Below are 22,985 nucleotides of genomic sequence, written 5' to 3'. Positions count from 1 at the left end.
GAAGTTTGTTTTATCATTTGCGAACTGAATTATCACTCGAAAAGATACAGCATACATGATATAGTAGGATTCAGTGGCACTAATTTTGAGTTCAGCTCCTCGGCTGAGTGGTCGGCGTAGTGGGCCTTCGGTTCAGAGTGTCCGGGTATTTTAACCACGTTCGGTTAATTCCTCTAGCTCAGGAACTGGGTGTTTTTAATCGACTTAATACAATTCACCTTTCACCTTTCGGATCTTTGTAATTCGGCGTTATGCTGTTGCTGATCCTAAATAAATAAATAAATAAATAAATAAATAAATAAATAAATAAACATACAACACATAACACTAAAAATCACCACAGAAACACGTAATAGTGAATAGGGCATGCAAATCTCTCACATGGGGTTGACGTTAGGAAAGGCATCCGGTCGTAAAACTTAGCCTTAATTCACACATACTGCCGACCCCAATTAATTAGGAAAAGACCAGCTAGAAGAAGTAGCATTATCTGTAAGAAAGATTCTCCGCGTTAATGAAAGATGATTTGCTACGTATAGTCCATACAGGGGTAACATTCCCTTGGATGTTTTGTTTCATATTTCATCGTAGATTTTTTTTGGAAAAGCTCAGAAATTGAATCTCCATTTATATATAGCAACACGATATTCGGAAGCCGCAAAAATGAAAAAAACCACTAAACATGGGTTTCTAATCAATCCCATGATTGAGGTGTCATCAACGGTAAGTAATACTGTATTTTACCTCTTATGTCGGTAAATTAGAATTATTACTTATGAGCTTTTCGGTGAATAATTATTGTAGCAGTGCCTCATGAAGGTCTGTTGCTCAACTAAGGCCATACTACATCTCATCACAACTCTGCCAAGCAGTAAAGGGAAAAAATGCTGTAGTATCGCGGACAGTAGTAAAAGAAAAACAAGTTTTAGATTTCTTTAAACATGCTTGCCCTAAAAAGCGTTAAGTAACGTTGAAAAGAGAGACCAAAGAATGGCTAGCGGTGTTATCCTGACCAGTCGTGCTGTTCTGCCAGTGTAGAGCATGTCAGAAACAATAGTGCGAAGTCATACTCGACTAGGACGATTCTCACTTATACGGTATATCTCCCAGAACATTTTTTTTAAAAGTTCACCCACCTACTTCCGTTGAAAGCTTATCCCACCCCATATACTTAGTAAGACGCTGTTTCTGCTCTGCCCTCTCCGAAAGATGATGTTGCGCAATTATTGTATCTCTAGTTCAATTGTTCTCACTTTCTTATTACGCGAAGAAAGCACTAGATACAGACAGACTGACGAGAATGAGAGGGAGTTTTCAAATTTTCTAAAATCAATGGTATTTTTTTAATATCACTATAGGACAACTTTATTTCCCTCGTCTAACCAGCTAATTTGCCACCTAAATTCTATTCTGGTGGGTTTCGAAATACACAGATTACGGCTTATTAACCAGGCACACATTCTAATTCCTTACAAAATCTCACAATCTTATCGTTCTATAACGATAAGGCTTGCAACATGATTATGCTTGTATAAGTGTCATGTCTAGGTCATCGGCCCCTAATGATATGAGGTGAAACTAAATGTAATGACAATTTAAATTTTAAAATTCATCCGCTGACTAGAATTTAAAACATGATGAAAAAGGAATATGAATTTAGAATAATCAGTGGATCTCATTTGCAATGCCTTACTTTTTTATAAAATTTATTTAAAAATATACAGATTAAAATGTAATGACATGAAATAAGGCACTGCCTCTGAAGTGAAATAATATATTCCATGCAAATAAAAAATTTAAAACATATTAAAAATACACAAAAATAAAACAGAGTCGGTAGAATAAAACTTAGTTAATAATAAAATAAAAAATAAAAAAAAACAGAAAATTCACTTTTGAACACTATAAAACAGACCACTATCCCTCAAACGCATGACGAGGTCTGCTGTCTGCTCGTCATCTCGTAGAATGAGGGAGATGGTATTTGGAAGTTTCAGACTAGGGCGCAGATCGGCCAGGTCCACGCACTCCGTAAGGATGTGCACTACGGTCAGGTGACCGCCGAATGTACACATCAGGGGGGCTTCTCCCTTCACAAAGTCTGAGTGAATTGCTATACCATAGCCATAATACCACTGCTTCTCTCCGTGAATATCGAAGGGAAGTCTTTCACACCTACGTAGTTCCTTTAATCCTTCTCAGCTTACTTGAAGGAAGAGAGGCTGCCACTCCACCTCCCAATAGGACATCACCAAATGTCTCAGCTGGGAACGAATATCACTGGCTGGAATCTTGTAAGGCAATGGAGGCAGTGCGATCGCCTCCTTGGCAGCCCTATCAGCTAACTAGTTTCCCGCTACGCCCCTGTGGCTTGGGAGCCACTAAAACGTAATTATGGTGCTAGCACTCCCAACACCCGGCCCACAGATCCTGGAACCGCTGCAACAGAGGGTGCTGCGGGAACATGCATCAATATACTGTAACGAGTTCAAGGAGTCAGTACACAGCAGTAAGTGCTGACGTTCATTGGACAACGCGTAACGCAGATCTTCAGGGCTAGCGTAGAGCTCTAGTGTGTATACACTACAGATTTCCGGTATAGGAAAAAGACCCCCCCCCCCATATCAAGAACCTTTCCAGACAAAGCAAGCTCCTTATTCAAATAGAATGCAAAACATGCATCATTGTCTACTAGACTGTTTTTACTGCAGACATAACCAAATTATTATTCGTTTACACGTAAATCACTTACGATGGAAGAAATCTTTAATAATTGTACAGAGTTTTATAAAAAATATATATTGATTTTTCTGCCCTAAGGCTAGTTGGATCCTCAACAGCCCCGCCTAGGTTGTCATGACAGCCGACGGAGTCACTGAACAGGCGCGCTTGGGAAATGAGGAGTGACAGGGTTTCCCGTTGCTTTATTTTTGCCAGAAAGTGCTGTTACATATTAGTCTGCTAAGCTCACCAAAATGCACGCACCAACCGACCCTATGAGCGACATTCTCACAATGTTCACATCATGGATTGACTGTAAGGAATGGCATTACTAGCATTGCTCACACTAATCATTTTCATGAGAATGAGATGAATGAATGATTTTAAAAGCGTTGTAGTTCACATACCCAGAAGATATAGTGCTCTGTAAACAGTGTGTCTCGCCAGAAACTGATCTACGCCGTACCACAATAACAAGCAATGATAAAGGAGATCGTAAAAAGATTGCTGGGTCGCCGAATATACGTTAGAGATCAAAGAGTCGCGGCTCGCTCGTTGTCACTACGCAGTAAACAGAGCTATTTAGCATAGCAGCGCATTCTATGCTCAAGAGTGGATACACGTTGAATTGGACTTGCAAAGTCAGCAAAGGGGACGTAAGTCCACGGGCGACAGTGGAAAGACCATTGGTTCATCAGGTTAGGTTAGGTTAGATCCCAGACTTTCACGACAAGCAAAGTGGGATCTGGGGACGTAAGCCCCAGGTCAGCTGCCGCGAAGCAGCCTGCAGGCATCTAGTATCCCATGGATAAGACCACTGGTCTGCTTTGGTTAGGTCCGGCGAGTGATAAGACAATTTGTTCATGGTCTGCTTTGTTGTCCGCACACGCCATTATGTTACACTGGGCGGTTTTCTTATTTTCACTTTCATCGAACATGGCAGCCCTGTGGCCAAACATGATGCGACCTTTATCGGAGGCATTAGGAACCCTTTCTTCACCACAGCCGATCAATAGCAACTAAGAAAATGGGCGCATTTCTCTCATTTACACAGTTTCGATTTTAATTCTTAAGTAAGAATATTTCCAGGGGCAGGTTAGTGGGTTCCTGGCAAGTATAAAAAGAAGGATCCTTCCTCATTACTACTTCAAGTATTGCTTCACATCATTTTTATATGCTCATACCTCTTCCTAAACATGCGATCACGAGATCACAAAATTGGCATAGGAGCCATTCAGAATAAAATGGGGCAAGTACCGTATTGTCTGCGGCTCAAAAACCTCACTGAGCCCCGCATGTCTTGATGTTGCGAAACCCACTATTTCGGTGTTTAGTTATGTTGAAATTTTGCACGAATAAAATACTCCCTTCACTCACACCACCGTTTGAAGATAAAAATTGAACTAAGACTAAGCAGAACAACCTCACAGATTACCACATGATCAATTATGGTTGCACAACTACATTACCTCCCCCCACAAAGTACACTCTGGATGAAAATTGAGAGGTGGAGGGTTTGTTCGTAACCTCGTTTTAATTGTCATTATCTCCAGCGAAAACTGGACGATATTTCTACTACGCCCTTTATATATGTTTAATCTATATATATAAACTAAGAGTTTTGTCTGTACGTTGCTCAAAATTTTAAAAGGATGGTATTTCTGTATCAGTCACGTCCATAGTAAAAAGGAAATGCATTTCTTAATTTTCCGTAATGTCTGTCTGTCTGATGTCTGTCTGTCTGTCTGTGTCTGTACACGCATCACGAGAATACGGCTGAAGAGAATTTAATGAAAATCGGTATGTAAAGTCCGGGAATAAGTCGCTACAATCTAGGCCATAAGTAATATTTTTGACGCTGAGAGAAATGGTAGTTTAAGGGAAGGCCTAAAATATAATTCTCAAATGTTTATGTTAGTGACCCTATCTTAATGAAAACCGGTATGAAAAGTTCTAAAATAAGTCGCCACAATATAAACTATAAATAATCTTATTCACTCTGAAAGAAATTTTAGTTTAAGGGAAGGCCTGAAATTTTATTCGCAAATATTTATGTTATTAGTGGTCCCATCTTAATTAAAATAGGTATGCAAAGTCGACGAATAAGTCGCTATAACCTACGCCATAAATAATACTCACGCTGAGAGATATGGTAGTTTAGGGGAAGGCCTAAAATTTAATTCTCAAATATTTCTTAGTTGTCCCATCGTAAATAAAATCGGTATGCAAAGTCGGGGAATAAGTCGTTACAATCTAGGCCATAAATAACTGTATTCACGCTGAGCAAAATGGTAGTTTAAGGGAAAGCCCAAAATTTAATTCTCTAATATTTGTGTTATTAGTGGTCTTATTGACAATTACTATATAAATAAAGTTGCATAGTATTAACTTTCCGATTATTTATGTCTTATACATTTTGACCGTACCGGCTATGATAACGGAGATATTCATGAATATGGATTTTTGTTGCTAAGATCATATCAGCGCCGTCACGAGAAAGTGGGTAAACAGAATTTAATGAAAATCGGTATGGAAAGTCGGGGAATAAGGAACTACAGTCTATGCTATAATTAATTTTATAAGACGGCCTTATATTAGAGTCGAAAGAAAACTGAATGTGAAGGCCTACAATACAGAAAGCTCATAACATTGATCAACAATAACGTTACATTGACCATTGTTTGTTGTGATTTGCTTTGTGTCTCTGTTGCCATTCATCTCCGATAGAGGAGATTACTGCTGTATACAGAGTTTTTTTTTTAAATTTGCTTTACGTCGTGCCGACACAGATAGGACTCATGGCGACAATGTGATACGAAAGGGCTAGGAGTGGGAAGGAAGCAGCCCCTACGTTAATTACGTTATAGCCCCAGCATTTTCCTGGTGTGAAAATTGGAGACCACGGTAAACCATTTTCAGGGCTGTCGACAGTGGAGTTCGAACCCACTACCTCTCGGATTCAAGCTCACAGCTATGAGCCCCTAACCGCACAGCCAACTCACTCGGTCATACCGAGTATAACAGCCTGTCTGAAAATTGGCGGGAAGTAGCTGGGGAGTTAGATAAATTTCTGATACTACTGATACGTAACAAACGGGTTCATCATAGCATTCGAACTATTCAATTCCTACTCTGAGGCACTGATTGGAATGAGCAGTGTGCATATTTAACGGAATAATTGCAGAGAAGTGTTCACGGCTGTCTGCGGTCTGGTCATTGCAGCACTGGAACTTTGGACTGTTAGATCGGCACCGTAATACTGTTCGTTAACAGTGAGAAAATGTGCGGTTTATTAATTTGATCGAGTATTTTATATAACATTGCTTTTAATCACTACATTCCTGACGACTTCAGGTAGGAAAACCACAAAGAGTCTTTCTGAGAATCCCGTAGCGAAGCACGGGTACATCAGCTAGTAGTCTATATCCCTTAAATGTTATCATGCGGGCTTCTTGTGTCCAACATCCGGAATTCCCTGAAGACGGGCATATGAATACTTTAGTATTTCACCTGGTACCCAAATGTCCGAGAGCCTCTGTGGCTCAGACCGCAGCGCGTCGGCCTCTCACCGCTGGATACCATGGTTCAAATCCCGGTCACTCCATGTGAGATTTGTGCTGGACAAAGCGGAGGCGGGACAGGTTTTTCTCCGGGTACTCCGGTTTTCCCTGTCATCTTTCATTCCAGCAACACTCTTCATTCTCATTTCATAGCATCTATCAGTCATTAATAAATCACTTTGGGAGTGGCGACCCCATCGTAAAAATAGCCTTCATTCATTCCATCCCTGACCCGGTCAATGACTGAAAAACAGGTTGTAGGTTTTCATTTTCACCTAAATGTCTATTTCCCGGCGTTCAAATCCTTCTGGATAATGTTGCTGCAGAATGGCTGTTAATAATATTGCTGATTATTCCGTTCCATTTTAACTCCTAACAGACTTAACACATGCCAGGGTATCTGAATGTTGTCCCACACAACTCATTTAACGTGCCGGAAGCCATGTTGCAATTAAACCACCTCAAATTCCAGCAGAGATCGAACCCACTATCTCGTAAACAGAGGACCAACGACGTAACAAGTTGCATACTTACGTATGGCAGCCGAGGCCATACATTACAATTATATACTTAGAACTGCTCATTGCATTCGGGAGATGGCGGTTCGAATCCCATCGTCAGCAGCCCTGAAGATGGTTCTCCGTGGTTTCCCCAATTCCACACCGGGCAAATACTGGGCCACGGCCGCTTCCTTCCCAATCCTAGCCCTCTAGGCCTTTCCCATCTTTAAGTTGCCGAAAATGTGTTAATGCGACGTTAAAACCAATAGCAAAAAAATGCTCAGTTGGAAATATACAATGGAAGGTGATTAGTTAAACCTACTATGAGCTGATAAAATCAAAAATAGACAGGTACAAGGAAGATATTACAATGGTGTTTGTGCACCTTGAAAAATGAACCGTAATATGCAAATATAATTTAAGAATCGTAAAAATCCTGAATAGTCTCGATCCAGTGCTTTATGCAGTCAGAATATGGATACCGCAATCTGTTAGTTAAAAAAGCAAGATTTGATTTACATCACATCGACACAAGTATTATGGCGACGATGGATGGGAAAAAGCTACGAGTGGGAAGAAAGCAACCGGAGCCTTAACGTACAGCCACAGCATTTTGGTTGGTGCGAAAATGAGAAGCCACGGAAAACCATCTTCAGGACTCTCTGCCGATGGTGAGGTTCGAACCCACTATCTCCAGAATGCAAGCAGACAGCTACGTGATACAAACCGCGCACACTGATATCTGTGTAACACTAGGCCTAATCTCCTACTGTTTGAAATTCATGCTGCTATCTTAGGCTCTGTTCACTTTGCCTCCTACAACCACTAAATACATGATTTATGAGCAACTTCAAATGTCATCACAACGGGACGCGTACATCACAGGTAGTACAGGTGAGTAAATCATCGATAACTTTCCGCTCCACCATGCTGTCTACCGGTAACAGCTCGCCATTGATCCAGTCCAAAAAGTATCGAGACAATTATTCCGATCAACCATGCCTTCAAGTAAAACTCACCAAGCTAAAACTTATAAAGACCTAGACTTCAGGATGTATTGACTGAACGGTCAGCAGTAAACAATGACATATTTTAATCATAAGATGAATGTAATTCCTATCTATTTTAAATAAGTACGAATTAATAATTTATAGTAATGTTGCACCATTTTTCACAGATTAATGACAAATCAATTGAACAATCTCTTATATAAGGCGGTGCGAAAGAAAAGGACGAACTCAACAAGAAAGACAAATAGCGACAGGCACAATATGAAATTTCATATTCTGAACCATAGCTGCTAGCGCTCTGGAAAGGATGATATTTGCAAATGGCGAAGCTTGAAGGTAAGAGCAGTGACATGCCAACAAATAACAAGCTACCAAATATAGCGCGATACAACTATGCTCACATTCCATCATGTGATAAGAAGCGATTTTTTAAATTGTACAAAACAGTATTTACCGACATAAGATTTAAACTCTTGCCAAAAAATATTAAAAAAGAAAGGTGATACGGTGTTATTCCATAACTATAGGCCAGTAGTACTTCTTTCACTTTTATCGAAGGTGACTGAGAAAGTCATACAATGGGTAAAATAAGTATTCATACATGTATGATTTCAAACGGTACACAAACTGAAATTATCGGTAAGCGATTTATACTAACACTACAGATGCACCACTGTGACATAATTGTGACGTACATCGGCCGTACGTACTATATTCCTTGATTTATAGCAAAGCATTGTTTAACGGCACACACAAAAAAAGTTTTCATACAATTAGATCGTAGTCATGTATGGTACGTAAACGTCGCGGACTGAAGGCTGAAAACAAATCATTCATCGTGTATTGTGTCTAATTTAACAGTGAGTATTAGTTCCTGAAACTAATGGTGTACAGGAATGGGACATCGAGAGGGTGAGTTAAAGACTTGAGAAGGAAAAAATAGTTTCCTTATGGCAAGAAAGATTTCGTTGCCGAAATATTGCTGAAAAACTTGTCGCATGCTGCTATTCAGTATGTTGGGAACAAATACAAACGAACAAGATCTACGGCGAATGTGCGAAGGTCTGGACGTCCTAGCGCTCTAACGGACCGATAATCGCCATGTGTAGCACAACAAGCACGCAAGAACCCGGGTGTGAGCGCCCGAAGATCGCAACAGCAACAGGCAAGGAAGTGACACTTCAGACCATAAGAAACTACATTCACGAATCTGGCTTAAAAGGCAGAGTGGGAAGAAAATCATTCATTAACAAGCGTAATAAGGTGAAAAGACTGGAGAGTTTCCTCGCACATATCTTAAATCCATGGAATACTGGAAGGAGGTTATATTCTCGGATGAGAGCAAGGCTTTGGCCCTAAGAACACTGTACCAACTGTCAAGCATGGCGGAGGTCATCTCATGGTGTGAGATGCACGAGCTACGCTGGGGTAGGAGAAATGGTTTTAGTTGGATAATATGACTGCCATAGCATATGTGAACATACTCTGATAATTTGCTGGCCAGTGTTGCGAAATTAAATCTTGAGGACGCGTTTGTTTTTTAACAAGACAACGATCTAAGCATACTGCTCGTATAACAAAAGAATGGCTGCTGTGTAATGTTCGCGAGCAGCGTCCAACGCAGTCCCCAAACCTCAGTCCCATAGAAAAACTGTGGGCATTATTGGAGCGGAGAGTAAAGAAACAGACATGCTCGTCAAAAGACTTCATCGATCATCTGAATAACGGGTGGTTGAAAACTGATGCCGAAACCACATCAAACATTGTAAGCTCCATGTAAGGAATGCTTCAAGCAGTTACAGATACCCAGGGCATGCATACGATGTACTGACTGTCTCCGGGTACTCCGGTTTTCCCTGTCATCTTTCATTCCAGCCACACTCTCCATTATTTCATTTCATTATCATTGCCCCAGAGTGGTGCAACAGGCTTCGGCAGCCGGCACAGTTCCTACCGTCGCCGCTATATGGGGACTCCATTCCATTCAATTCAATTCCATCCCTGATCCGGTCGAATGACTGGAAACAGGCTGTGGATTTTAATTTTCAAAGAGTTCGCCCATTATCCACACAGCATCTATTCTGGTAACCGAGAACATTTCCAGGATATTAGCTATTTGCCACACAAAAGATTGGTAGGCCCTAGCCATAATTCTTTGTTATTTGAAGTAGTTGTACAAGTATGTTACAGTAATTGTTTCTCGCTTAGAAATGATTGGTAAGGTGCAAGTCGGGCCGAGTAGCTCCTGCGGAACAAAACTGCTCACCTTGGTGTCTCCGAAAATCGTAAAAGTAATTAGTGGGATGTAAAACCAGTAGTAGGGTGCAGTCCTATAACAGGAACGCTAAGTCACTACAACAGCTGATTTACTGCATACTGTGGCCATGGAGTAGAAGCCAAGTCATTCTAACGGTTTAATAAACGCAGCCAGCACCACAACCTCCATTTTTTTTCTAAATTGGCTTTGCTAGTGGTTTAATGTCGCTGTAACACATTAAAATATTTTGGCGACGGAAAGATGGGAAAGGGCTACGACTAGGAAGGTTGCGGCCGTGGCCTTAAGGTACAGCCCCAGCATTTTTCTTATCTTAAAATGGTGAACCACGGAAAACCATCTTCAGGGCCGTCAACGGTGGGATTCGAACCCACCATCTCCCGAATACAAGCCCATAGCTACGCGGCCCTAACTGCACCGCCAACTCGCTCGGTACAACCTCTATTACAAGGCAAGAAAAGTTAGACAAGAGGCGGTCTACACACCGGAGAATCTGTAGCTCATCAGTCCATACAGCATAGATACCAAGTTAGAAGAAAGATTTTAAATTACATTGAAGACATAATATTTTTATGTCCCACTAACTACTTTTGACAGCTTTTTGAGACGCCGAAGTGCCGGATTTTGTACCGCAGGAGTTATTTTATGTGGCAGTAAATCTACCGACACGAAGCTGACTTATTTGAGCACCTTCATATACCACCAGACTAAGCCAGGATCGAACCTGAAAGGTTGGGTGTCAGAGGCCTAGCACCTCAACCGTCTGAGCCACTTAGCCCTGCCATTTGAAGGCAAAAAGAGGAAGAAAAATCTACCTATCAGTTTGTTGATAACTGTCAGAATTCGTGTAGATGGACTGGATACCCACACGTTGTTTATACACTAAGAATTTAGTGACAATATTTTTTCTCCTTTTCTCTTTTCTTCCCAATATAATAAAAAATCCAATTCATACCCCTCTTTTGTGCGACTACTCGAAATTCTTGCGTCTTTGAGAACATTTCCAATACTTCAGTTTGTCCACAAAGAAAAGATGCACCGGGCGAGTTGGCCGTGCGCGTAGAGGCGCGCGGCTGTGAGCTTGCATCCGGGAGATAGGTTTGAATCCCACTGTCGCCAGCCCTGAAGATGGTTTTCCGTGGTTTCCCATTTTCACACCAGGCAAATGCTGGGGCTGTACCTTAATTAAGGCCACGGCCGCTTCCTTCCAACTCCTAGGCCTTTCCTATCCCATCGTCGCCGTAAGACCTATCTGTGTCGGTGCGACGTAAAGCCCCCCTAGCGAGATTGGTGGTATTTTAGAGTATTTAAAAGGGACAACTCCGCGTAATAAGTTCTCGGCACAAAATTCTGACATCCGGAGTATCTTAAAGGGACGGTAAATTATTATTATTATTATTATTATTATTATTATTATTATAAACCGCAGTGCCCTCCTCTAATCCGCTGCCAGGAATACCTGAATATAGAGATATCTAACAAAAAGGAAACTCATTACAACATTTCTGATAGAAGGATAAGGCCTATAGCTTGCATATCAAATAACTTATTTGCTTTACGTCCCACTAACTAATGTTACGGTTTTCGGAGACGCCGTGGTGCCGGAATTTAGTCCCGCAAGAGTTCTTTCACGTGCCACTAAATCTACCGACACGAGGCTTACGTATTTGAGCACCTTCAAATACCACCGGACTGAGCCAGGATCGAATCTGCCAAGTTGGGGTCAGAAGGCCCGCGCCTCAACCGGCAGAGCCACTCAGCCCGGCAGACCAATGCGAGAATGAGATGTTTTTATTTAGTTGAATATACTGCACCATCTGCATCAGTGCCGTATTCCTTGAAGTTACCGTATTAGAGAAAATTAGGCCTACTGGGCAGGGCAAAAGATTGCTTTGACACGTATTTTTAGGTCTTCGCGTTTTTAAATGTACAATTACTACAAGTTATCCTAAGAAGAGACTCTTCGCTGGGCGCTGAGCTATAAATTTGAGCAGTGTCGTCTTCCCCCAAGAAACAAGGACAATGTGTCGGAAGTGTTCGCATATTCCCCTCCCACTTACACATCCCAAGTATCATCGGCCTCCTCAAGCGAGTGTTTACCGGTTATGCATATGCAAAGAATTTACCCGCCTCAAAAGAGAAAATCCTGGGCAGAATATATCTCGCATTCAAGGCTTGATAAAGTTTCTCCAAGTCTTGACGGAATGTAGGAATGTGTAGATCGAGGAGACAAGAATTCCGGAAAACAACTTTGACAACATATTATGAACAGTTTTTATACATCCACACCACTAGCATTTAAACTATTAACAATTCTGGGGAATAATTATGTATACCATTCGCATCCAACACATTTGCAACACTGGAGATTCTTAATAGATGGCCGGCAGAGGCAGGTTCCACCAAGAGACAGTCTACATCTACAATGTTCCCTCAAAATTGCACTGCCAACTACTGGAGCAGATGAATTCTTCGGAATAAAATACATGATCAGGACTGAGCGAGTTGACTATACGGCACAGGTCCTGTAGCTATAAGTTTCTATTCGGGAGATGGCAGGTTCGATCTCCATCGCTGGCAGCTCTAAGGTCAGTTCTCCGTGGTTTCGTGTTTTCACATCCGTTAAATACCGTGACAGCACCTCAATTAAGGCTATGGTCGTTACCTTCTCAATTCTAGCCCCTCTTTCCATCCCAGCGTGGCCAAAAACCCGTATGTATTAGTGGTGGTGGAGATTTTTGTTTAAGGGGCCAAAACAACGTGGTTATCAGTCCGAATAACATCTTAAACCGCTTCTAAGAATAGACATGACTGGACATAGACATACTAGATTATACTTGGGTACAAAACATGACTGCCTCAGTTCCTGGAAACGAGCTGGAAGCCAGCAGTCAATCACACCCTGCTGAGTTAACGAGTTCTAAGCGATCCTTGCTTGGTGCGGAGAGGTTGACAAACCACTTTCTGCCAACACACTTCAGTCTTTTCCTTATCTTCGTGTCGGGTGCAGTAGACGTAGTAAATCCTATAAGCCGCTAATACACACCGGGCTCCCGCTAGAGAGTAGTGGTGTGAGGCGAGGTCATGTTTTCCCTCAAGTAGGCCTATACCTCCAAAAATAGGGCATCAGACAAATTTGAAGGTAGAGTCGTTACGGAATGCGTAATAGTACTGCACACCAATTAAAGTTACCTCCCCCTCTGTGTTGGAGAGGTAAAACACATCCACGGTATCCCCTGTCTGGATAAGAAATGACTAAAAGATCCCCTCCCCATCGGAAGGACTCAACTTACAGTAGGAGCGTAGTTTAGTGCCTATGAGGGACCCTAGGCTAGCGATGGGCATTCCGAATGAAAACTATCGAATTATTCGATAGTCTCAAACTACCGTTTCATTCGATTGTTTTCAACAACATTCGATGTTTCATTCGGTCTATATGATACTGAATTCTCCTGCACTTCGCTCAAAACGATAGTACGTAAGTCAAATGTTAAGGAAACGATAGGAACCAATGCAATAGTATTACGGTCTAGGAGAGCAACTATCGCGCGCGAATTTTAAACATTATCCAATGATGGTCCGTAAATATTATTCTCTCCATTACATGGGCAAAAAAAGCAGTCCAGCAGAATTCTGGAAGACACACAAATCTGCCATGGAACTCTTATACACATTGTCACAGAAATATCTCACAGTTCCTGCAATATCTGTTCCAGCAGGAATAATATTTTCGAAAGCTGTCCAGATGAGTGAAAGAAGAAACAGGCTGAAAGCAAAACATTTAGATCTTTTAATATTCCTGAACAAAAATCTTTGATTATAGGAAGACAGTGGTAGGCTAAGTGTCTGATTAATTATACTGCAAGTTTAACATATTGTTTTAGTTATCCTAATCTGTTCTATGTGCACAGAATGAAAACATTTGATCTAGCTATTTTATGTACTTTTTACCACGACATATTATTAGTGACTGCACATATAAATGCTTATTGCTCTATTACATGTGTGTTTCATTTAGTTCGCGGTTTGGTTGTATTTTTTCATGTTAAAATGCAATTTTTTAAATAAATAAAAATGTATTTTACTGTACTTCCTCCTACGAAGAGAGATTGCCTAACCTAAAACTGACAAAGTGCACCATTAAATATTTCATATTAAAATAAGTAGGCCTATGTGGTCCCAGTGTCCATAATGTTAATAATGAGTATTCTATAAATTGTTCCTAATGATTAGCACAGATCTTGTGGGAGCCGAAATTGCAAGGATCAGAGTAAATATAAGACCGTACACTGTAAAAAGCGTGCATATTGCAGTAATTAGTAACTACCGTAACGAATGTCAGCAATTCGGAAACCGAATGAAAACTATCGAATAAAAACATTCGGTTGTTCTCCTGGACTATCGTTTAACAATCGATAGCAGGAAACATTCGATATGCCCATCACTAACCCTAGCCGAGTCTGGCATCTTTTCCATCTCACCTCCCTTGGTCAAATTTTTCTCTTCCGATCCCGGCGGCCCAAGGAGTTTTCTCTGGTGCTACCCAAATTCTCGAAGAAATGGACCTTTGATGGGTGACTGCTCAATTGTATTTCCTCTTAAAAGATAATCACCACCACCTAAAGTTACCATATTCCTATAAACAGGTTATTTGTACCTGCACACTACAGATCACCATACTCACTTCCACACTAGTGATTATATGTTTTAGTTTTCGAAGTCGGCATATCGATCTTCTCTAAAATTAATTAATTAATTAATTGCATATGGCCTCCGGAGAGGCCTGGTGTAAGTCTTTTCCTAGTAGACAGCGTGTAGGCGACTTGCATGTCTGCGAGGATGGGCCCCCACCTAACATGATTTCTAAGGCTGAAGACATCACAAACACCCAGCCCCCGAGCCAGACGAATTAAGCGACCAGGTCGTGAATCGAACCCGAGACCCTCTGAACCGAAGGCCTCAACGCTGATCATTCGATCATGGAGTCGGACCTCTAAAATAATGACTGCTGCTTAAAGGGGCCTGCCATTGTGATCACCGCTGATTCACCATAAAATGTACTAACAAACCCATGACCCGCCGGTGCAAAGGTCACCTATCATCATCAACCTCTTATCTCTCCACACACGAGGTCTGACGCAAAGACTTACTAGATTACTTCCAAAAATAGGGCATCAGATTTAAATTTTGGAGGTGAAGTCATTAAGAATGTATAATATTACCACCAAATACAGTTACCACCTCCGGCTAAGGATAAAACCCTGCTTAGCGTAGTAGGACGCTTCCTGGCACAAGGAGCATGTTATCACAGATTTCTTGGCTAGTTAATACAGATGTTTATCAGCACTTTGTCAATTAATGGGTACACTTCCTTACTTTTACAGCGCGTTTAAATTATAACATTCGCAACAAATTGCCCTAAATGCAGCATGTCAGTTTCTAAACATAATAGAACAAGTTTACTAAGTGTATGCTGAAGAGTAAGGCGAGAAATGTTTTATTAGAAAAGACGATGGCAAGGGACAAAGCATACAATATTTGACGCGAACTCGTGTCGTACATGAGCTGTACATTAACATGCCAGCTGGCGATGACCGTAGCGTAGATTCGGAAATATGGCACCGAAATTCTTATGGAGCAATAACAGAATAAAAGTGAAAAAATAGAAATACAAAGAAGAAACACAGATCCCAGAGGAAGCTTGGCAACTGCATGCTCTATCCAACACAAGTTTCGCTTGCAGTCGTCGAAACTGATCTCGGGATGCAGCGGTCAAAGCCCGACATCAAAATGTCAAAAGATATGGAGGAGTCCAGTTATAGTAAATAGTAGTGGTACCTTTAGAAAAGGTTTCCCTAAATGGGCCTTAAAATTGTCTTCAAATGCTGTATAAAAATATTTCCTCAGTATTTTTATACACATTAAAAGTTTGCATGAAGACAACCATAACCATTAATGTGCAGTAGTACCGCAGATTTAGAGAACACTGAAGAGCGTAACAGAAGTCCAATAAACATCTTTATACATAGATTGCAAATGCAGTATATAATAAACAGAATTTAATATTATTTCCCAGTAAAAATATCGTAATTTCGGTCCAAATTCACACCTTACTGAAAGTACAGTATGTTTGCATGCAAATAAATAATCAACACTTCCGAACAGGCATCAATTCCTTGGACAAGAAAAAAAATTATGAAACAGCTCCGAAACTGTCACCATGTACACGTGCATAAATTCATTAAGAAACAGATTAAGGTTTAATGTTACTGCCAACAGTAACAAGGAATTTTCAGTATGATAAATACTAGTTAGAATACTGTAAAACTATGAAACGAAAAAGTCTTCAAATTTCCCTTTCATTTGGGAGAGATTTAAACAGCTATATGTGACGTAAACTTTTACATTATATCATGTCTTATGACGAAGGTCATTCGTTACTATCTAATTAGCAATAACACATACCTGGCATTATCGAGGGTCTGGATGAACGTTCTTTGATAATTTGGTATCCAGGTTTACGTTGTTCCATTAATATTGTTACCACACGACATGAGCTTCAGTTCACTAACCCTCCCACATCCCTCACGCTTGGTTCGCTACCATTGCTTCTTCTGCACTGGAAATGCTGTGAACTTCTTAGGACAAACATGTATATACAACAGCTGGTGTAATCCTGCGACATGGAAACCTATTATCCATTTTACTTCACTGGAAAGCACACGGCCATCTACAAAATCTCTGCTTGCATAGCAATAACATCCTACGAACCAGGCAGATACCTACAAACTAGCCAAGCCGACCTCAATAACCCAACAGTCCCCACCAGGCAGCCGGCTGGAGAGAGAAGAGGAGGAGGAGGAGACAAAGAGAGGGGTGCGCAGACAGAGGAGAGGTAGCCAGGACTGGTCTTTCAACATGCTGCTCACTTCTCTGGGATTTTAAGACTTTAGCAAATTTGCCAATACACCTTCAACTATTCACCTTCGTGCTTCCATATGGAGATTCCCAATCGGTCTCTGTTATCTTTTCCGCGTTAATTCGGTAATACATGCAGTACTAGGTCAGTTTAATAATGTCTTGCGGCTATTGCTAGCCCGTGGCAGCCCTTGCAAGACAGACCCGGCGGTGTCTGCTGTGTATGGGAAACCACGTGTACGGTAGCGTTGAGTGTGATATGTGAGCTGCAGGAATGAAAGGGAATTGAGCTGGCCGGGAATCGAACGCGGGGTCCCGTGAACCGAATTGCCAATACGCTGCACTTTCAGCCATGGAGCCGAACGCATTACTAGGTGTACAAGATTTTGGTAACACTCATAAACTATTCGGCGCACGAGATCACAGGTAAAATCAAGTTCTTCTTCTTTGAGCAATTCTGTCCAATGACTAGTTTTTCCCTGCGGTGAGTCTTCTCCAACTAGGTCGATCCTGTGCAGTAAATTTTGCGTCTGCATAGCTTCATATTTTATCAAAAAGTAATTTCTATTAATACGTTCCTTTGTTGGGGGTATGAGAGAATTCAAGGTTATGAAATGGCGTATGGCTTTTAGTGCCGGGAGTGTCCGAGGACAAGTTCGGCTCGCCAGTCGCAGGTCTTTCGATTTGACTCCTGAAGGCGCGACCTGCGCGTCGTGATGAGGATGAAATGATGATGAAGACGACACATACACCCAGCCCCAGTGCCAGAGAAATTAACCAATGATGGTTAAAATTCCCGACCCTGCCGGGAATCGAACTCGTGACCCCCTGTGACCAAAGGCCAGCACGCTAACCATTTAGCCATGGAGCCGGACGTCGAGGTTATAAATTGTAGAAATTGTCTAAACTGCACAGATCAGTTGTTGAATTGTTTCTATTTCTGAATAAGTATACACCGCGCTTCTCAAATAAAAAAGACAAAGACAGGGCATGAAGGTCCTTGGAGGAGTGGAAGGTAAAGACTTCCACCATCGTTAACCGCGGCACGTGATGGGGTAGAGTGGTTAGTTCTACGCCCGGCCGCCTTTGCCCCCAGGAATTAACCTGGTACTCATTTTTGGTCTAGGCTGAGTGAACCTCAGGGCCAATGGACCTCCGGAAACGGAAATCTCGTTTCTTAAATTTTACGACTTCCTGACGGGGATTCGAACCCACGTCCTTCCGGGCGAATCAAGCACGCCTTTACCGCCTCGGCCAGGCAGCCCCTCCCTTTTCAAATACACTTCGAAACTATTTGCCAACATTCAGTCCTACCTCGACACTTTGCTTCTTTTTTTTTTTTTTTTTGCTAATTGCTTTACGTCGCACTGACACAGATAGGTCTTATGGCGACGATGGGACAGGGAAGGGCTAGGGGTGGGAAGGAAGCGGCCGTGGCCTTAATTAAGGTACAGCCCCAGCATTTGCCTGATGTGAAAATAGGAAACCACGGAAAACCATTTTCAGGGCTGCCGACAGTGGGGTTCGAACCTACTATCTCCCGAATACTGGATACTGGCCGCCCTTAAGCGACTGCAGCTATCGAGCTCGGTCGACACTTTGTTTACGATGTTTTGCTCCTCTTCCTATGCCTATAACAAGTTCATTTTTCTTAGTCAGGATTCTTTTAGACGAAGGACCAGGATATGAATAACAATTATCCTCTGTTTCAGCATTCGGTCCATTAACCCCATAACCACCCAACCACGGTCGAAACAAACAAAAAAAAAAAAAAGAAAGACATACTTGCGTTACGATTATAATTAAAAAATTGTAAAGCCACACACACAGAAGTCTATTTACGACTCCACGTTCAAATAGCAACTAAACTCTGAAAGGGTCTTGGCAACCTTGCACCGTAATAATGAGGGTTGAGCTGCAAATGGTCTTTTGTTCAATGTCAACAGGGAGGGGATAGTGAGGTCCTTTACGACGTCTTCGCAAACAGCCATGAGTTCATAATAATAATAATAATAATAATAATAATAATAATAATAATAATAATAATAATAATAATAATAATAATAATAATTTCGTGTGGCTATTACTAGCCGATTGCAGCTCTTGTAAGGCAGACCCTTCGATGAGGGTGGGCGGCATCTGCCATGTATAGGTAACTGCGTGTTATTGTGGTGGAGGATAGTGTTATGTGTGGTGTGTGAGTTGCAGGGATGTTGGGGACATCACAAACACCCAGCCCCGGGCCATTGGAATTAACCAATTAAGGTTAAAATCCCCGACCCGGCCGGGAATCGAACCCGGGACCCTCTGAACCGAAGGCCAGTACGCTGACCATTCAGCCAACGAGTCGGACATAATAATAATAATAATAATAATAATAATAATAATAATAATAATAATAATCGTATGGCCTCAGCTACCGAGTGCAAGAATGTTATGTTGACGCCATATCTGGCTGCTTATTCGTCAATTTCGACGTTTCCTTTTAATCAATCAATCAATCAATCAATCAATCAATCAATCAATCACTACTGATCTGCATTTAGGGCAGTTGCTCAGGTGGCAGATTCCCTGTCTGTGGTTTTCCTAGCCTTTTCTTAAATGATTGCAAATAAATTGGAAATTTATTGATCATCTCCCTTGGTAAGTTATTCCAATCCCTAACTCCCCTTCCTATAAGCGAATATTTGCCCCAATTTGTCCTCTTGAATTCCAACTTTGTCTTCATATTGTGATCTTTCCGACTTTTTTTTTTTTTTTTTTTTTTTTGCTATTTGCTTTATTTGCTTTACGTCGCACCGACACAGATAGGTCGTATGTCGACGATGGGATAGGAAAAGCCTAGGAAGAGGAAGGAAGCGGCCGTGGCCTTAAGTAAGGTACAGCCCCGGCATTTGCCTAGTGTGAAAATGGGAAACCACGGAAAACCATCTTCAGGGCTGCCGAAAGTGAGGCTCGAACCCATTATCTCCCGATTACTGGATACTGGCCGCACTTAAGCGACTGCAGCTATCGAGCTCGGTTTTCCTACTTTTAAAGACACCACTCAAACTTGTTCGTCCACTCATGTAATTCCACGCCATCTCTCCACTGACAGCTCGGAACAAACCACTTAGTCGAGCAGCTCGTCTCCTTTCTCCCAAGTCTTCCCAGCCCAAAGTTTGCAACACATTAGTAACACTACTCTTTTGTCGGAAATCGCCCAGAACAAATCGAGCTGCTTTTCTTTGGATTTTTTCCAGTTCTTCAATCAAGTAATCCTGGTAATGATCCCTTACACTGGAACCATACTCTAGTTGAGGTCTTACCAGAGACTTGTATGCCCTCTCCTTTACATCCTTACTACAACCCCTAAATACCCTCATAACCATGTGCAGAGATCTGTACCCTTTATTTACAATCATATTTATGTGATTACCCCAATGAAGATCTTTCCTTATATTAACACCTACCTGTAGGTACTTACAGTGAACCCATAAGGAACTTTCACTCCATTTACGCAGTAATTAAAACTGAGAGGACCTTACCAATTTGTGAAACTCACAACCCGACTTTTAACCCCGTTTATCATCATACCATTGCCTACTGTCCATCTCACAACGTTGTCGAGGTCATTTTGCAGTTGCTCACAATCTTGTAACTTATTTATTACTCTGTACAGAATAACATCTGCTAGACGGTAGAGTAAACCGTATCTCTCTTGGGCGTCTATGGCTGATTTTTAATGAATTTTGTCGCGTAAACACCAAATATGTCACCAGAGATCTTTTACAATCCCACATCGTAAGACATGGACTGTCGAATAACTGTTTTCTTCCCTTCAAACATCCGACTGACTACCTCTGCTGGGTTTGAACCTGCTACCTTGGGATCCGGAGGCCGACATTGTACTATTCATCCACAGAAGGAGTTATGACTTCACAAGACCTGAAGTACAGTATGCCAAGAATATCGTACAGTGACTTAGTTCATATCAATCTGGAAACATTCAGTGAAAAATTCGTAGCCACAGAACAGGAACATTTTGTCTTAGTCTCAGAGTGGCTACAGAAGATTTCTTCATTCTTCAGAGGACAGCCACAAGTTTTACTGACAGGGCCAAATACATCTCTCTAAACTCGGCACCCATCTTGCAATGTTACAGAAATACCATAAAATAAATAGCGCCATTCATAGCGTGGCAGAAAATAAGGTAAAAAAAATGCTCCATTTAATTTACAGGACATAGTTTACCATCGTGGGTTCTATTACCCGCCAGGAAGACGAAAAGTTTGGAGACGAGTTTTCCACGCCTCGAATGACACGTAAACCTCGAGGTCAGCCTACGCCAAAAATCAGTACCACGTCCATTCGTGGGGGCAATGCCCGGGCATTGAGCTTACCAACCTACCCCAGTTAGTACCGAGGTTAGTGCCAAGTACCTTCGTGGCTTGTGCGAAGATGGCTTTGGTTTGTTGTTGTTTACATATTCTAACATAGGGCCATGCTGAAACACCAGGTCCTGTTAGATCTTCGAAGTTTTTTTTTATTTATTTTTTTTACGTCGCACCGACACAGACAGGTCTTATGGCGACGATCTTCGAAGTTAAGCGAGCCTGACTAGCAGAACCTTGGATTAGCTGGCGACACTGATTAAGTCACTAGCTTCTACCTTTGGATGATAATAATGACAATAACCATGTATGTCTAGGCCTACCTCTTTTCTTACAATTGGCTTTTCATCGCAGTGACACCGATAAATCTTATGCCGACGATGGCATAGTCTACGAAAGGGCTAGAAGTGGGAAGGAAGCGTCCGTGGCCTTGATTAAACAACCCCAGCATTTACCTGATGTGAAAATGGGAAACCACGTAAAAACATTTTCAGACCTCCCGACAGTAGGGTTCGAACCGACTATCTCCCGAATGCAAGCTCACACCTGCGCGCTCCTAACCGCACGGCCAGCTCTTTCGGTGTGTATGTGTACCGCTTAGTCCTGTTTCCTGCTATGGGTTGGGGATGAGGTGAGATTAAATTATGTGACATGTTTTATAGCAAGATGCTCTTCCTGACACCAGCCTCAGTTGAAGAGTCTTAAAACCGGGGCCCTCCGAATCTAAGGCCTCTCCGCTGACCATTCAGCCAAGCAGCCGGATATATGATAATAATAATAAAGTAAATTTCTTAGAAGAAATCTCTGCTCCGTTTGAAATAACGACAGGGCTAAGACAGGAGACGGAGTATCCCCGATCCTCTTCAACATCGTACTGGAGAAAATCATGAAAACCTGGGAAGAAGCTGTGAAAATGGAAGGAATATGTGGAATACACCTGGGGAAGAAAGGACAGAACCTAGAAATGAAGTGTTTAGCTTTTGCGGACCACCTTGCTATCTTAGCCAAAAACCGAGAAGACGCTCATAAGATGCTCGAGAGCCTGCATGAAATCTTTTAGGAAAGAGCTATTAGTGGGAAGGAAGCGTCCGTGGCCGTAATTAAGGTACAGCCCCAGCATTTGCCTGGTGTTAAAATGGGAAACCACGGAAAACCATCTTCAGGGCTGCCGACAGTGGGGTTCGAGCCCACTATCTCCCGAATACTGGATACTGGCCGCACTTAAGCGACTGCAGCTATCGAGCTCGGTTGCATGAAATCGCCGAAAAAGTGGGTCTTAAAGTCTTAATGAAAAGACTGAATATATGGAGTACAAGCAACAAAGTGAGGGTATATGGAGGTAATATGAAATGGCGTATGGCTTTTAGTGCCGGGAGTGTCCGAGGATATGTTCGGCTCGCCAGATGCAGGTCTTTCGATTTGACCCCCGTAGGCGACCTGCGCGTCATGATGGGGATGAAATGATGATGAAGACTACACATACACCCAGCCCCCCTGCCAGAGAAATTAACCAATGCTGGTTAAAATTCCCGACCCTGCCGGGAATCGAACCCGGGACTCTCTGAACCGAAGGTCAGTACGCTGACCATTCCGCCAACGAGTCGGAAAATGGAGGTAAAATATGGTAA

At 41.9% G+C, this 22,985-nt stretch overlaps 1 protein-coding gene across 2 annotated transcripts in view; it reads right to left on the bottom strand.

Moving 5' to 3' along the window:
- The window catches only part of LOC136864125 (uncharacterized), a 306,577-nt gene extending 289,703 nt beyond the window's left edge, over positions 1–16,874 (bottom strand). For both annotated transcript variants that reach the window (XM_067140730.2, XM_067140729.2), the window contains exon 1: positions 16,532–16,874. Coding sequence is in view for 1 of the 2 variants with exons in the window: in XM_067140729.2 (XP_066996830.2) it covers positions 16,532–16,598 (67 nt within the window). In the remaining variant the exon portion in view is untranslated. The remainder of the gene's footprint in view (positions 1–16,531) is intronic.
- Between the last annotated feature and the right edge of the window lie 6,111 nt (positions 16,875–22,985).

Source organism: Anabrus simplex, chromosome 2 (genome assembly GCF_040414725.1).
Source record: "Anabrus simplex isolate iqAnaSimp1 chromosome 2, ASM4041472v1, whole genome shotgun sequence".
Classification (NCBI taxonomy): Eukaryota; Metazoa; Arthropoda; class Insecta; order Orthoptera; family Tettigoniidae; genus Anabrus; species Anabrus simplex.
This window is presented reverse-complemented; position numbering and strand designations above follow the sequence as displayed.